Source organism: Eulemur rufifrons, chromosome 3, assembly GCF_041146395.1.
Source record: "Eulemur rufifrons isolate Redbay chromosome 3, OSU_ERuf_1, whole genome shotgun sequence".
In the NCBI taxonomy this organism is placed as follows: domain Eukaryota; kingdom Metazoa; phylum Chordata; class Mammalia; order Primates; family Lemuridae; genus Eulemur; species Eulemur rufifrons.
The window spans coordinates 68,489,423-68,503,472 of record NC_090985.1 but is presented as its reverse complement, the minus strand read 5'-3'; the positions used below and the strand labels follow the sequence as shown (position 1 = coordinate 68,503,472).

At 37.1% G+C, this 14,050-nt stretch overlaps 1 protein-coding gene across 1 annotated transcript in view; it reads left to right on the top strand.

Annotated features, from left to right (window-relative positions):
• The window catches only part of RIPK2 (receptor interacting serine/threonine kinase 2), a 33,741-nt gene that overhangs the window by 16,734 nt on the left and 2,957 nt on the right, over positions 1–14,050 (top strand). The window contains exons 5-9 of the mRNA XM_069466259.1: positions 1,223–1,272; positions 2,424–2,585; positions 7,091–7,176; positions 11,297–11,386; positions 12,842–12,935. Coding sequence (XP_069322360.1) covers positions 1,223–1,272; positions 2,424–2,585; positions 7,091–7,176; positions 11,297–11,386; positions 12,842–12,935 — 482 coding nt within the window. The remainder of the gene's footprint in view (positions 1–1,222; positions 1,273–2,423; positions 2,586–7,090; positions 7,177–11,296; positions 11,387–12,841; positions 12,936–14,050) is intronic.

Here is a 14,050-nt window from a genome sequence, read left to right as displayed (position 1 = left end):
ATAATGTTTTCATGTTTCAGATGCAGATTACTTACAATCTCATAATGCAGTAATAAGCATAATACCTTGTTTGATTCTGGTTGTTTGCTGAGGAGTTCAAGACCAGCCTGAGCAAGAGCAAGACCCTGTCTCTACTAAAAATAGAAAAAATTAGCCGGTCATGGTGGCGCATGCCTGTAGTCCTAGCTGCTTGGAAGGCTGAGGCAGGAGGATCACTTTAACCTGGAATTTTGAAGCTGCAGTGAGCTATGATGATGCCACTGCATTCCAGCCTGAGTGACAGAGTGAGACCCTGTCTCAAAAATAAAATAAAATAAAATAAATCTAACTATCATTCATTTTGTGAATTGTGCCTTTATGTTCAATTTCAGTATTCTCTGTCAGGGAAAAAGGAAATATTCCTTGATTGGGTGGGAATTCCCTCTATAATCCTCATTCTCACTCGAAGACAGTGTATTGGTACTTAATCAATTCTATGTGTCCATTTTCAATGCACAGGTAATTTGATGGTGTGGCAAAATTCCTATATGCAGTGGCATTATTGTAGCTCACTGCAGCCTCAAACTTCTAGGCTCAAGCGATCCTCCTCCTGCCTCAGCCTCTGCAGTAGCTGCCAGGACATGTGGCTAAATTTTTTTGTGGAGATGGGGTCTCACTCTTACTCAAGCTAGTCTAGGAACTCCTGGCCTCAAGCAATCCTATTTAATCATTTATCTTAAATACAAACTCTGTGCAACTTAACTAGGTGATTGACAACTGAAGTTAAATTGTAAGCAGAATATTTTTACTTCCAAAGAAGACTATACTGAGATCAGAAAAATAGTCAACAGAATAGAGCGATGTGAGACCATTTTTTTAAATTTCTCTTTATTTTATGTGAAAAATAGAATCATGTAATTAGAGAGCATCGCTTATCTGGATGTTCAATAATTAAACCCAATATTAAATCATCCAGAAAAAGTTATTCTTGCATGTAACATTAAGCTTTTGTTGCAGTAATTTCCTAATTTTTCAAATTAAGATAATTTTTTTTTTCAAAATAAAACTGTATGTGAGCATCCATCATCTTGGCTGTATGTAGTGATTCTTTACATAGCATTTCACTACCGTATCAATTTCAGAAATGGTATCTTCACAGTCACATTTTAAAATTAGTACTATTTTAGTTTATTATGCAGAGTTCATTTATAATATATAACATGTATGTTCTCATCTTAAACAGCTATGCAGTTATCATGTGGGAAGTGTTATCCAGAAAACAGCCTTTTGAAGGTAAATAAACTTTGACTTCCTTATTCTAGATAACATCGTGTTAGTCAGCCACACTCAGGGCTGTCTAAAGCTCATCTTATTTTAAATCTGCCTAGCATTCATTTTATGGAAAACACTATAAAAACATAACAGTTTATCAATTGTGAATCCATCTTACACTGCAACGTATACTGCATTAAGGATCAGTTGTGAATCCACCGTTTACTGGAGAGCAGACTGGGTTAAGGATCAGAAAAACCTAAATTCTAAGTCTTGTTCTGATAGTAATTAGCACTATGATAAAACCACTAAATCTGTTGAGTCCTCATTTTTGTCTTCTGCAAAACAAGAGGTGGTTTTTGTTTTGGGGGGTTTTTGTTTGTTTGTTTTTGAGACAAGGTCTCGCTCTGTTGTCAGGGCTAGAGTGCAGTGGCATCATCATAGCTCACTGCAACCTCAAACTACTGGGCTCAAGCGATCTTCCTGCCCTAGCCTCCTGAGTAGCTGGGACTACAGGTGCATGCCACCACACCTGGCTAATTTCTTAATTTTTTGTAGAGGTGGGGTCTCACTATATAGCTCAGGCTGGTCTCCAACTCTAGGCCTCAAGCAATCCTCCTGCCTCAGCCTCCCAAAGTGCTAGTGCGGCCAAAATGAGAGTCTTGAATTAGTATTTCTGAACTCCATTCTAGCAGTAAAACTCTTTATAGGAAAATTTAAAGACTAACAAACATTGAAAAATAATCTTTTTCATTCCCTGATTATTTTGAGATTTGTATAGGTCAGCTTGCTGTGTAACAACCACCTCAAAAATCTCAGTAGCTTGTGGAATAAGTGTTTATTTCTCATCCACATTAGATATTAATCCTGTCACCCTTCTTGATTGTTCTAGGTTTCACTCATCTCTGCTCTACTCACATTACATTGACCAAATCAAATCACATGACCAAACTCAGAATTAGTGAGGTGACCATGTAAACTCCTCCCACAGGAGGCAGACAAGTCTGGCAATGGCTGGTGTATATATATATATTCCTTTTACAGAAAGAGGGGTAATGAATTATTCCTAAAATTTTAAGATTCCGTAATTTTCTTTTGGTTAGTTTTAGAATATATTTAATTCACTGGATCAGAATATATTTCTAAGAAATGAAATCTGTTTGTTTTGACAGATGTCACCAATCCTTTGCAGATTATGTATAGTGTGTCGCAAGGACGTCGACCTGACACTAGTGAAGAAAGTTTGCCCTGTGATATACCTCATCGAGCACTTATGATCTCTTTAATAGAAAGTGGATGGGCTCAAAATCCAGATGAAAGACCCTCTTTCTTAAGTGAGTACACAGTTTGAATCAGGACCGTTTGAATTAGAGAAGTAGTTAATATACTGTGAATAAAATATTTCTTGAAAAATAATGCAAATTAGATGATTAGCTCAAAGTAGTCGTTTAAATTCTTTTTACTCTTTTAATTCACAGCGTTGATATATGGGTAACTGCCTCTAGAGCAGAATTGAGAATTCCTGACAGGAAAGAGAAATCTTCTGACAGGAGTGATAATTTCAGTCATATGCTAGTCAGATGATCTGGTAGACAGGCGGAGATTGGCAGTGCAAGAGCTGAGGGAGACTACCAGGAACAGAGTGCTAGGGAGGTGAAGGGGACGGCATCCAGAGCACAAGTGATACTGTTTACATTTGTATGCGTATATGGACACTTTTTTCCACTTTAAAAGAGATGAGGCAGGAAAGATGGACACAGGTACACCTAAGTTTGTAGATGTGGTAGTAGAACTTTGAGGGAGTCCCTCGCATGGCTTCTGTTTTCTGTAACGTGAGAACAGGTGATCGGCACAAAGGAACGATGAAGTGTAGGGAGTGTAGGAGGTTTAAGAAGAGAAGATAAAGCACAATACCTATTATCCCTATCTTCCCTTTCTAAGTTCAGAATGGATTAAGAAAAGCCACAGGAGAAAGATGGGTGGTGACCAAAAGATCAGCTTTATTACGGATCAAGCTAATTGGAGAACGTACCTTTAGCTCTCTGGCCAAATGGGCTTGGTAATACTTTGCTCATAGAGTTGACAGCTTGACCAGCTCACCACAGGCCTCGCCCTGCTTCTGCATGGGGGAGCAGAGAAGTGGGCATGCTTTAGACAAGCAGCCTTCCAAGCCTTCTCCAAGAAAGAAAACTGAGAAGGCAGCAGATAGGCATGCACAGTTTTTGTCTAAAATTAACAAATGAGATAAGTCTGAGGAGGAGTGATGGAGGGGCAGAAAGAAGCTGGACTCGTTCCTCTCATGCTTTTTTCCTTTTTGGGTATTGAACTGGGAATTTTATCCTCCCTTTGGAAACATGAAGAAAAGGACTTAAGTGTTTCCTCCAGCAGTACAAGGTACTCATGTAAGACAGTAATTCTTAAACTTTTAGGAATTCTGAAACTCTTCAAAATTAATGAGGATATCAGAGAGCTTTTGTATATGTGGATCATGTCTATTGATATTTATTACATTAGAAATTAAAACATAAGAACATGAACACATTCCATTATCTGCTGGAGCGGTTATACCATCACACCTCACTTAGCCTCTGGAAAAACCTACTATATAGTCATGAGGGGAAAAAATAAAAAGGGAAAATAATGTTTTAGCATTTAGTATTGTGAAAATAGTTTTGACTTTATGAACCCTTGTAGGAGCCCCAGAGACCAACCCCCCTCCCCCAAGAGTCCCCGGACCGTACTTTAAGAACCACTGATCTGTGAGAATGGAATGATAGATGTATTTGGAAAGCAAAATAAAATTGCCAAGTCATGTTTAGTGTCTAGTTTGGGACATTGAATTAAAGAGAAATCAATGACTTGCACTTCAGTCAAGATGGAGTAACAGGCCAATTTACCCTCAAGCCTGAAACAACGAAAAGATCTAGACTAAATATATGAAAGAGTGGTTTTTAAGACGCTAGATATCAGGAAATGAAGGACGGTGATCCCTGGGGGATGGGAAACAGTTGAGGTGGTCTTTTGACTGCCCAGCGTACTGCCTGGAGAGATGCAGCACAGGGAGGGAACTGGGATGTACAGTCCAGTGGACACTCAGAGTCGAGGAGATGGGGACAACAGTCTGGGTAGACCAAGGCAGATAGAATTCATAGGACATAGTACCAGAGAGGAGAAGGGTACACAGAGGGAAAACCCCAGAGATTTGCAGAGGGTTCCTCTCAAGTGTCCAGTGGAGTACGGACCAGACCAGGGTGAAGAAGTCAGTAAGCCAAAAGCCAGAGTCTTCAATGAACAGTAGGAGAAAACCAGGAAGTTGGCAGAGAAGTAAGTATCGCCTAATAGCATGAACTTCAGAGGAGCTAAAATTTTTAGGGAAAGGAGAAGAAATTACTATTTGAAAGTGGCACTGGGAACAAAGGAGATATATGCCCTTCCTCATGGCTCTGGGAAATGAGATAAAATGTGAACCCATTATCTTAGCAACTTTTGATTTAAAAAAAAAAATGCTGATGAGCAATGAATATGTGTTAAATGAAAAACACATTGCATTGCTTTTTTAGTAACAAGAATTCAGAGTCTAATTATTTTTAAATTGTATCGTTTTAAAATTAGCTATAAAAATACTCAGCTTTATAATATATATATGTATATAAGATTTTATCTCATTTCCTAAAAATCACTGTTATCTAGCTTAGACATTTTTCACTGATAGCCTTTGGGATACTAGGAATGGTGAAAAGCAGGTGCTGGGAACCTGAAAGAGAAAGGAAGAATCAGAATAAAAATCAATAATAGGGAAAAACTTAAGTGTATGCAAGGAAAAAAAACTGTCAGTATGACCAAATGGGAGATCATGAAAGTACAAGGGATCTCTAGATATCAAAGTGAGCACGAGGTACCTACTTGGGTAAACCTACTGAAAAGAAATGAAAAGTTCAGACCAAAAAGAAATTATAATGTCAAAAAGTAAGAGAAACTTTAGGTTAACTGAGTTAAGGAAGAGAAGAAGCCCTTAAATAAATCTTTGTTGAAAAAAATTAATGACTAATAGAATATACATTCTGAAATTAATAGGTTCAACTGTTCAATTAATGTACTCATTAAGTGGCAAAGTAGCACAATAGCGGAGACAGGAACTATTATACAATAAAGATCCTTTTTTCTGAGCTTTTTATTAAAGTATAATTTATATGCCTTAAAATTCATCTATTTTAAGTGTACACTTGTCAATTCTTAGTGATTTTACAGTTTGCAACCATCACCATAATCTAATTTTAAAACATTTCTACCAGCCTGAGCAACATAGTGAGACCCTGTCTCTACAAAAAATAGAAAAATTAGACAGGTATGGTGGCATGCACCTGTGGTCCCAGCTTGAGGCTGAGAACAACAGAAGATCTGAGGCAGGAGGATCACTTGAGCCCAGGAGTTGAGGTTGCAGTGAGCTATGATGACGCCACTGCACTCTAGCCCTGGCAACAGAGTGAGACCCTGTCTCCAAAAAAGGAAAAATTCCATTTTCTGACACTCCAGAAAAATTCCTCATATCCATTTGCCATCACTACCTGTTCTCACCTCTAACTCTAGGCAACCAGTAATCTGTTTTTGTCTCTCTAGATCTGCCTTTTCTGGGCATTTCATATAAATGGAATGATAATAATGTGTAGTCCTTTGCATCTGGCTCTGTTCACTCAGCATCACGTTTTTCAAGTTCATCCAGGCTGTAGGGTGACTCAGTAGCTTGTTCAGTAGTTTATTGTTGAATAATACTCCATCATATGGATGTGCCACATTTTGTTGATACCACTGGCCAGTTGAACATTTTCATTGTTTCCACTTGTTGGCTATTGGAGAAATAGTGCTATGATTATTCACATACTGGTCTTTGTATGAATATGTTTTCATTTCTCTTGGATAAATCTGTGAGTAGAATTGCTGGGTTATGTGATAAATTTATCTTTCATTTTTAAGAAACTGCCAAACTGTTTTCCAAAGTAGCTGTATCATTTTACATTCCCACCAGGAATGTATGGGGGTTTCAGTTCACATCACTGTCAACACTTTTTATTTTCTGTCTTTTTAATTATAATTATTTTAGTGAGTATGGAGTGGTATCTCATTGCAGTTTTAATTTGCATTTCCTTATGATGTAAGGCATCTTTTCATGTGCTTTTTAGCCATTTGTGTGTCTACTTCAGTGAAATTCAAATCTTTTACTTGTTTTTTAATTTCATGATTTGTCCTATTATTAAGTTGTCAAGGTTCTTTATATATTCTAAATACAAACCCTTTAGCAAATACGGAATATGGAAATATAATCTCCTAGTTTGTGGCTTATCTTTTCATTTTTTTCTTAACGGTGTTTTGAAGTATAAACGTTTTCAATTTTTTGAGGTCCACTTATCATTTTTTTATGGATTTTGTTTTTGATGTCATATCTAAGAACTTTGCCTAACCCCAGATCTTGATGATTTTCTCTTTTATTTACATTTATATGTATGATCCCTTTCAAGTTAATTTTTATGTATAGTGTGAGGTAAGTGTCTAAATTTATATTTCCAGATGGATATCCAATTGTTTTAGCATCATTTGTTGAAAAGACTATCCTTTCACCATTGAATTGGCTTAGCACCTTTGTCGAAAAGCAGTTCACTATAATTATAAAGGTTTATTTTTAAACTTTCAATCCTATTCTTTTGGTCCTTATGTCTATCTGTATGTCAGTATAAAGGCTCTGAAGGCAGTTGAACGTCATCAGTGGCTTTATTAATTAAATATTAGCATTTCAATTTACTAATTAGAAGCAATCTGAACTCAAATTTTTTTTTTTCTTGTTTAGAATGTGTAATAGAACTTGAACCAGTTTTGAGAACATTTGAAGAAATAACTTTTCTTGAAGCCGTTATTCAGCTAAAGAAAACAAAGGTAAATTGCCAAATGAAATGGTGGAAATTAGAACTTCAAACAACGTGTACATTACTTATTTTTAGTTTTTAATTTCTGTACTTCTCACAGACATAGGCTACAGTTTGGGGCTGGGAGAGTTTATTAGAATCTACCTTTTCAATTTTGAAAACATTTCCAGAACGTTTATAATCAGGTCTAAATTTAAAATGTGTAGCAAAGGCTAGTTGTATACAGTGAATGCCCTGAAGCACTAGAGGTGTTTGTTTATTTTTTAATCTACATTTATTTTCCTAAAATTTTAATGCCTTCAGAGTAATAGATGTCAGGGTTTTTCACTTCTATTTTTCATTGCCAATTAAGCTGTAGAATTTTTAATTATAATTGAGACCAAAGTGTGTATTTTTTAATTGTTGGGTTTTTTCATTTTCCTATTCAAACACTCCATGTTACGTAGGCCAAAGTAGCAGTAGCAGTTAATGTTGATGTGAATTTCCTAGGACAGTTGTCACATTTACCCAGTCTGGTTCTTGTGGATCAGAAGAATACTTGAAGGGGCCTATTACTACGGGTTTTTTTTAATATTATCAAAAATTGTTTAAAAAGCAACTATAGTCCTTTAGGGCAAAGTAAGCATAGTTTAGCACTTGCTGGGTTTTATTAAATTTTTCTTAATATATGATGATAAAAACCAACAGTTAGCTAAATTCTCAGGATGTGAACAAGCACAGTCTGCAATTTACTTACTTCTGAAGGAGACTGCCCCTTGTGGTTTGCTGCATCTACTGATATAACCTTAGGTTTAAAAGGGAAGTGCATTAACGGAACTAAAGAGGAACTGTATTTTAGTTCTTTTGAGACCTTTTCACTCACTCCCCCAGTTCTGAGTAGGTACAGTCTTTTCCAGAGTATACCAATTCCTTAACTTCTTAGTAGATATAAACTTCCGACAACAGTTCTTTTTGCCTTATCTTTTCTGTTCCCTTTTCCTCCTCACACCTTTCTCTTTTCTTTCACTTCTTCCAAACAAAGATGGATAGGAGGGCCTGTTGTCTTAACTATGAAAGGGAAGAGAACCGGTCCAGTTCCTTTTTTGTCCCCAAACAACGGAAACACTAAGATTCTATATTTAAGACTGTTAATTTTAAGAAGAAATTTTGGTTTTTTGAATAAAGTGTATGCTTTCAATTATCTTAATGCCATTTAATAATGTTACTTTCTTCAGTGTTTTCTGTTTGTTTGGGTTTTTTGTTGTTGTTGTTTGTTTTTTGAGACAGTCTCGCTCTCTTGCCCAGGCTAGAGTGCCGTGGCGTCAGCCTAGCTCACAGCAACCTCAAACTCCTGAGCTCAAGCGATCCTCCTGTCTCAGCCTCCCAAGTAGCTGGGACCACAGGCTCAGGCCTCCACACCCTGCTAATTTTTTCTATTTTTAGTAGAGATGGGATCTCGAACTCCTGAGCTCAAGCAATCCTCCCATCTCTTCCTCGCAGAGTGCTAGGATTACAGGTGTGAGCCACTGCACCTGGCCCAGTGTTTTTTCCTTTTTTTGTTTTTTTATATACAAGATCTCGCTATGTTGCCCAGACTGGGCTCAAGTGATTCCTTCCACTTCAGATTCCTGAGCAGTTGGGATTACCTAGTATAAACCACCATAGCCAGCTACTTTTCATCAGTATTTTTAAGTTGCTATATTGCTTTCACTTAGAGTTGTTGTAGTTGTTTTTTTCTTTTTTTAATAAACTCTTGTATCAATTCTGTGAAATTGCTATGGCAAGAATATATCATCTGGGGCCAGGCACAGTGGCTCATGCCTGTAATCCTAGCACTCTGGGAGACTGAGGTGGGAGGATTGCTTGAGCTCAGGAGTTCAAGACCAGCCTGAGCAAGAGTGAGACCATGTCTCTACTAAAAATAAAAATAAAAAAAAATTCGCTGGGCAACTAAAAATAGAAAAAAATAGCTGAGTGTGGTGGTGCGCACCTATAGTCCCAGCTACTCAGGAGGCTGAGGCAGGAGGATTGCCTGAGCCCAGGAGTTTGAGGTTGCTATGAGCTAGAGTGATGCCATGGCACTTAGCCCTAGCAACAGAAAGAGACTGTCTCAAAAAAAAAAAAAAAGAAGAAGAAAAGAATATCATCTGATTTTTATAGATGAGATAACTGAGGTATAGAAGTTCTCCCATTTCAAGACCCCCCCAGTGAATACCTGAAACCACACAGATAGTACCAAACCCTATATATACTATGTTTTTTCCTACATATACATACCTATGACACAGTTTAATTTATGTTAGGCACAGTGAGAGATTAACAATAACTAATAATAAAATGGAACAATTATGACAATATGTCAACATCACTATTATTTCACTTTGAGGCCATTATGAAGCAAAATAAGGGTTACTTGAGCATAGGCACTGCGATACCATGATAGTTGATATGATAACTGAGCCAGCTACTAAGTGACTAACGAGCAGGTAGCACATAAAGCATGGGGACACTGGACAGAGGGATGATTCACATCCTGGGTGGGACGGTGCTAGACGATGTGAGATTTCATCATGCTGCTTACAACTGCGCTTAATCTAAAAGTTATGAATTATTTATTTCTGGAATTTTCCATTTAATATTTTCGGACCACAGTTGACCAAGGGTAACTGAAACTGCAGAAAGCGAAACCATGGTTAAGGGGAGACTACTGTATAGGGAAGTTAGTCACTTATTGTAATACCCCACCCAGCTGGCTAATGTCAGGGACAACAGTACAAATTTAATAAAATTTTTCATAAAGAAATTTCTGGAGCCAGGCACAGTGGTACACACTTGTAGTCCCAGCTACTAGGCAAGCTAAGGTAGGAGGATCACTTGAGCCCAGAATTCCAGTCCAGCCTGGGCAACATAGCAAGACCCCATCTCTACAAATAAATAAATAAATAACCAGATGCAGTTGCTTAAGCCTATAGGCCCAGCTACTCAGAAGACTGAAGCAGGAGCATCACTTGAGCCCAGGAGTTTCAGGCTACAGTGAGCTATGATCATGCCACTGCACTCCAGTCTAGGCAGCAGACCAAGACCCCTGTCTCTAAGAAAAAAATGTTAAAATAAAAAAAAATTATAAATATACATCGAACTGCTATGTGCAAAGTACTGTGCTAGGTACATTATATGCACAGATGAATAGGACTATTTTCCTCCTAAAGTTCCTTAGCCATGTAATGGAGTAAATAGTTATAAATGAGAATAATGGAGGGCTGAGTGTGGAACCCACCAATTTCCAAAGTTCTGAAGAGTAGTTGGTGTTATGTTGGTCTGCAGAAGAAAAGCAGACTGATAGAGGTTTATTTTTAAATCACTCAGTAATGACAGCAACTAATCCAAGTTTGGTTTACAGGAGGAAATCACTGAACAATTTTAACTTATAGTATTTAAATAAATTATGTAGCAGCTACCATTTATTAAATGCTTACAAATAATCATAGGGCCTTTTTGCATGTATTACTTCTAATTTTCTTTACAGTACTCCTGCAAAACAGATATTTTTATCTCCAACTTATAGATAAGTAAACTGAGATTAAGTCTCATGCCCAAGGTCAGTTAGGTATCCCCTGAATCTAAACCAGATCTGGTTGGTTACATGGCCCCCACCATTCCATTACGACACAATACCTCCTTTACCTCCAAACCTCAGTTTCTTGTCTATAAAATGAAAATAAGAATAGTATTTACAAGCACAGTGCCGGAAATATAGTAAATGCTTAACAATTATAGATATAGACATACATACCTCCCAAAATTTATTAAGTACCTAGTTCGTACCAGACACTTTATATTCATTATCTCAATCTCTAGAACAATCCTTCATGTAGATATTATTACATTTTAAAAATGAAGCCCTGAGACTCTGAGAGATCAGTAATTTGCTCAAGGTAACCAATTTATATTAGGCAGGATTCAGAGTCTGTGTCTCTAAAGTTCTTTCCCCTATTCTACACTCTCTCTACCTTTAAGTTATATGTTATATTTTCAACTGTGTAGATTTTCTTTCCATTGGTTTTGTATAAACATATGTTAAGTAGATTATACTTTACTTCTATAATTTCCTGATCACCTCCAATTAAAGTGCATATATGCATTCATTCCAGTTACAGAGTGCTTCAAGTATTCTTCACGTATGTGATAAGAAGAAAACGGAATTATCTCTGAGCATACCTGTAAATCATGGTCCACAGGAGGTAAAAAAAAAAAAAAAAAAAATGTTGAACTAAAAATGTGGGAACGTGGGAAGAATATGAAAGTCATTCCGTCTAACCCCTTCTTTTATACATGTGAAACTAAAGCCCAGGGAGCTTTCAGGAATTGTGTGGTAGCTCATGGCAATCTACAACTTGAAACCCAGCTCTTCTCATTCTCCATTCATTGTTCATCCCATCAAATCACAATTCTGGCTTCTTTGTCATTGAGTTCCATCCCTGGCATTGTTTTATACAAGGAATGACACCCCAGGGTAGTATATAGGCAAATAATTGATTACAATTTTACCACTATATTTATGCCACTTGTTCTTACCTCTTACAATAATTAGTTAAGAGAAAAAAACATTTTTGTTGCTATACAAGAAGAAAGATTTCTTTAGTTGCATTTATTCAGACTTATTTCATATTAGTCTTTTTTTTTAAAAAATATATATATACATATTCAGGCCAGATGCAATGGCTCACACCTGTAATCCCAGCACTTTGGGAGGCCAAGGTGGGAAGATTGCTTGAGGCCAGTAGTTCGAGACTAGCCTGGGCAACACAGTGAGACCCTTGTCTCTAAAAAATTAAAAAAAAAAAAAAATAGCCAGGGCTGGTTGCACATGGTGGTAGTCCTAGCTACTGAGGAGGCTAAGGCAAGAGGATCACTTGAGGCTGGGAGTTGGAGGTCACAGTGAGCTGTGGTCACCCCACTGCATTCCAGCCTGGGCAACAGAGTGAGACCTTGTCTCACAAAAAAAAAAAAAAAAAAAAAAAAAAAGAATATATATGTTCATTTTACAGATTCAGAAAAATAATATAGATTGAGATTCCTAATCCACAAATTCAAAATCCAAAGTGCTCCAAAATCTGAAATTTTCTGAGTACTAACGTGATGTCACAAGTGGAAAATTCCATACCTGCCTTAGTCTGTTTTGTGTCGCTATAACAGAATACCTGAGACTGGGTAATTTATAAAGAAAAGAGGTTTATTTGGCTCACAGTTCTGGTGGCTGGAAAGTCCGGGATTGGACAGCTGGATCTAGTGACGGCCTCAGGCTGCTTCCACTCATGGCCGGCAGTGGAAGGGAAGCAGGTGGTGTAAAGAGACATAGGTGGCCAGAGTTGCAGATATAAAATTTCTCATCCATTATTCTAGCCACTGGGCAGAGCCTTGGAGTTCATGTGGAAAATACAGAAAAAATAATTATTTTTAACGTTTCATTATTGCCCCATTTCTTCCATTTGAGTCAATTAAGAAATTAAGTTCATCTTTGTCGGTTATTTTATAGATGTATGTGTTTCTTTAATTTTGTAAAGTATAATATTTTTAGTAGTTTTAATTCTTCATTTGTAATAAGGCACAAGCAAGAACTATTTCGAAATCAAAGCTATATAACTTTTAAAATTATTTTTTATTAGCCTAAATCCTTTACCTTCTATTTACTTTAGGAATCGTGTGGATCCTCTCAGCTCCATAAAAATAGTGGTTCTCCTGAAACCTCAAGGTCCCTGTCAGCTCCCCAAGACAATGATTTTCTATCTAGTACGTAAATTTTCCAATCAGTATTGATGTGCAAGTTTTCTATTTTCTTTCAAGAGCATATCCGTGGCAAGCAATCATGGTTTACATGGAACATTTCTTTCATTTGCATTTGTAACTCATTGTTTAAAAAGTCTAAAGGGTCTAAAAATATGAAAATAGTAGTGGGATCTTTAACAAATACATTTAGGTATTAAATGCATTTACGTTAGACACTATGGAAAGATACCCCAAAAAAGGAAAAAGCCTCTTATAAGAAACAGGAGTATTTCTAAGCAACCATACTACAAGATAGAAAGTGATGTATTGTAAGAGAACTGTGGATCTAGAGCAATGGTAGTGCAGTGGAGGAGTAACTCTCATTACAAAGTACTTTCACGACAACCTTATGAGGGAAATAGTCCTCATTTTACAGAGTAAGGACTCTGAACCATATAGCTGGTAGCTAGCATAGCCAAGACTTGCAGCCAGATCTTTTGATAAATATTTTCGTGTCATTCCACTACACTATGCTGTCATCATGAAGAAATTATTTCTGGCTGAAGGCTGGGCCTCTAGTTATAAAGGATGGACATCTCAGGCAAAAGGAACAAGAACAAGGAGGCACAGAAGCAAGAAAACACAGAACAGTGAGTAGTTTGGTTTAGCCGATGAAGAGGGTGAATGATAAAAGATAAGCAGGGTGGAGTCATCATAAGTTCTAACACTTGGCTAACTATTTGGGCTTTTTTACTTGAGAAGGGAGCAACTATTGCAAATTTTTGAGCAAGGGTGTGTGACATGATAAAATTTTTGCTTCAGGAAGATTCATCCTGATGGGAATTTGTAGGATATTTTGAAAGGAAAAGGAGACTTGGGATGGGGAGACCAGTTAGGAGACTATTAACTGTAGTGCCAGTGAGTAATTATGAGAACTGAGGCAGAATAAAAAGGGGAGGGGTGGTGTGAGAGATGTCATGGAGAAGTTGACCGTAGGACTCTGTAACTTTGCGTTTGGAGGAGGGAAGAGAGGAAACAAGAAGTAAAGCTGAATAAGTTGTTAAGCCTGGTAAACTGGGAGAACGTTAGTGCAACTAACAGAAATAGAAGTTTGAAACATGTTTTATAATTTTGATGAA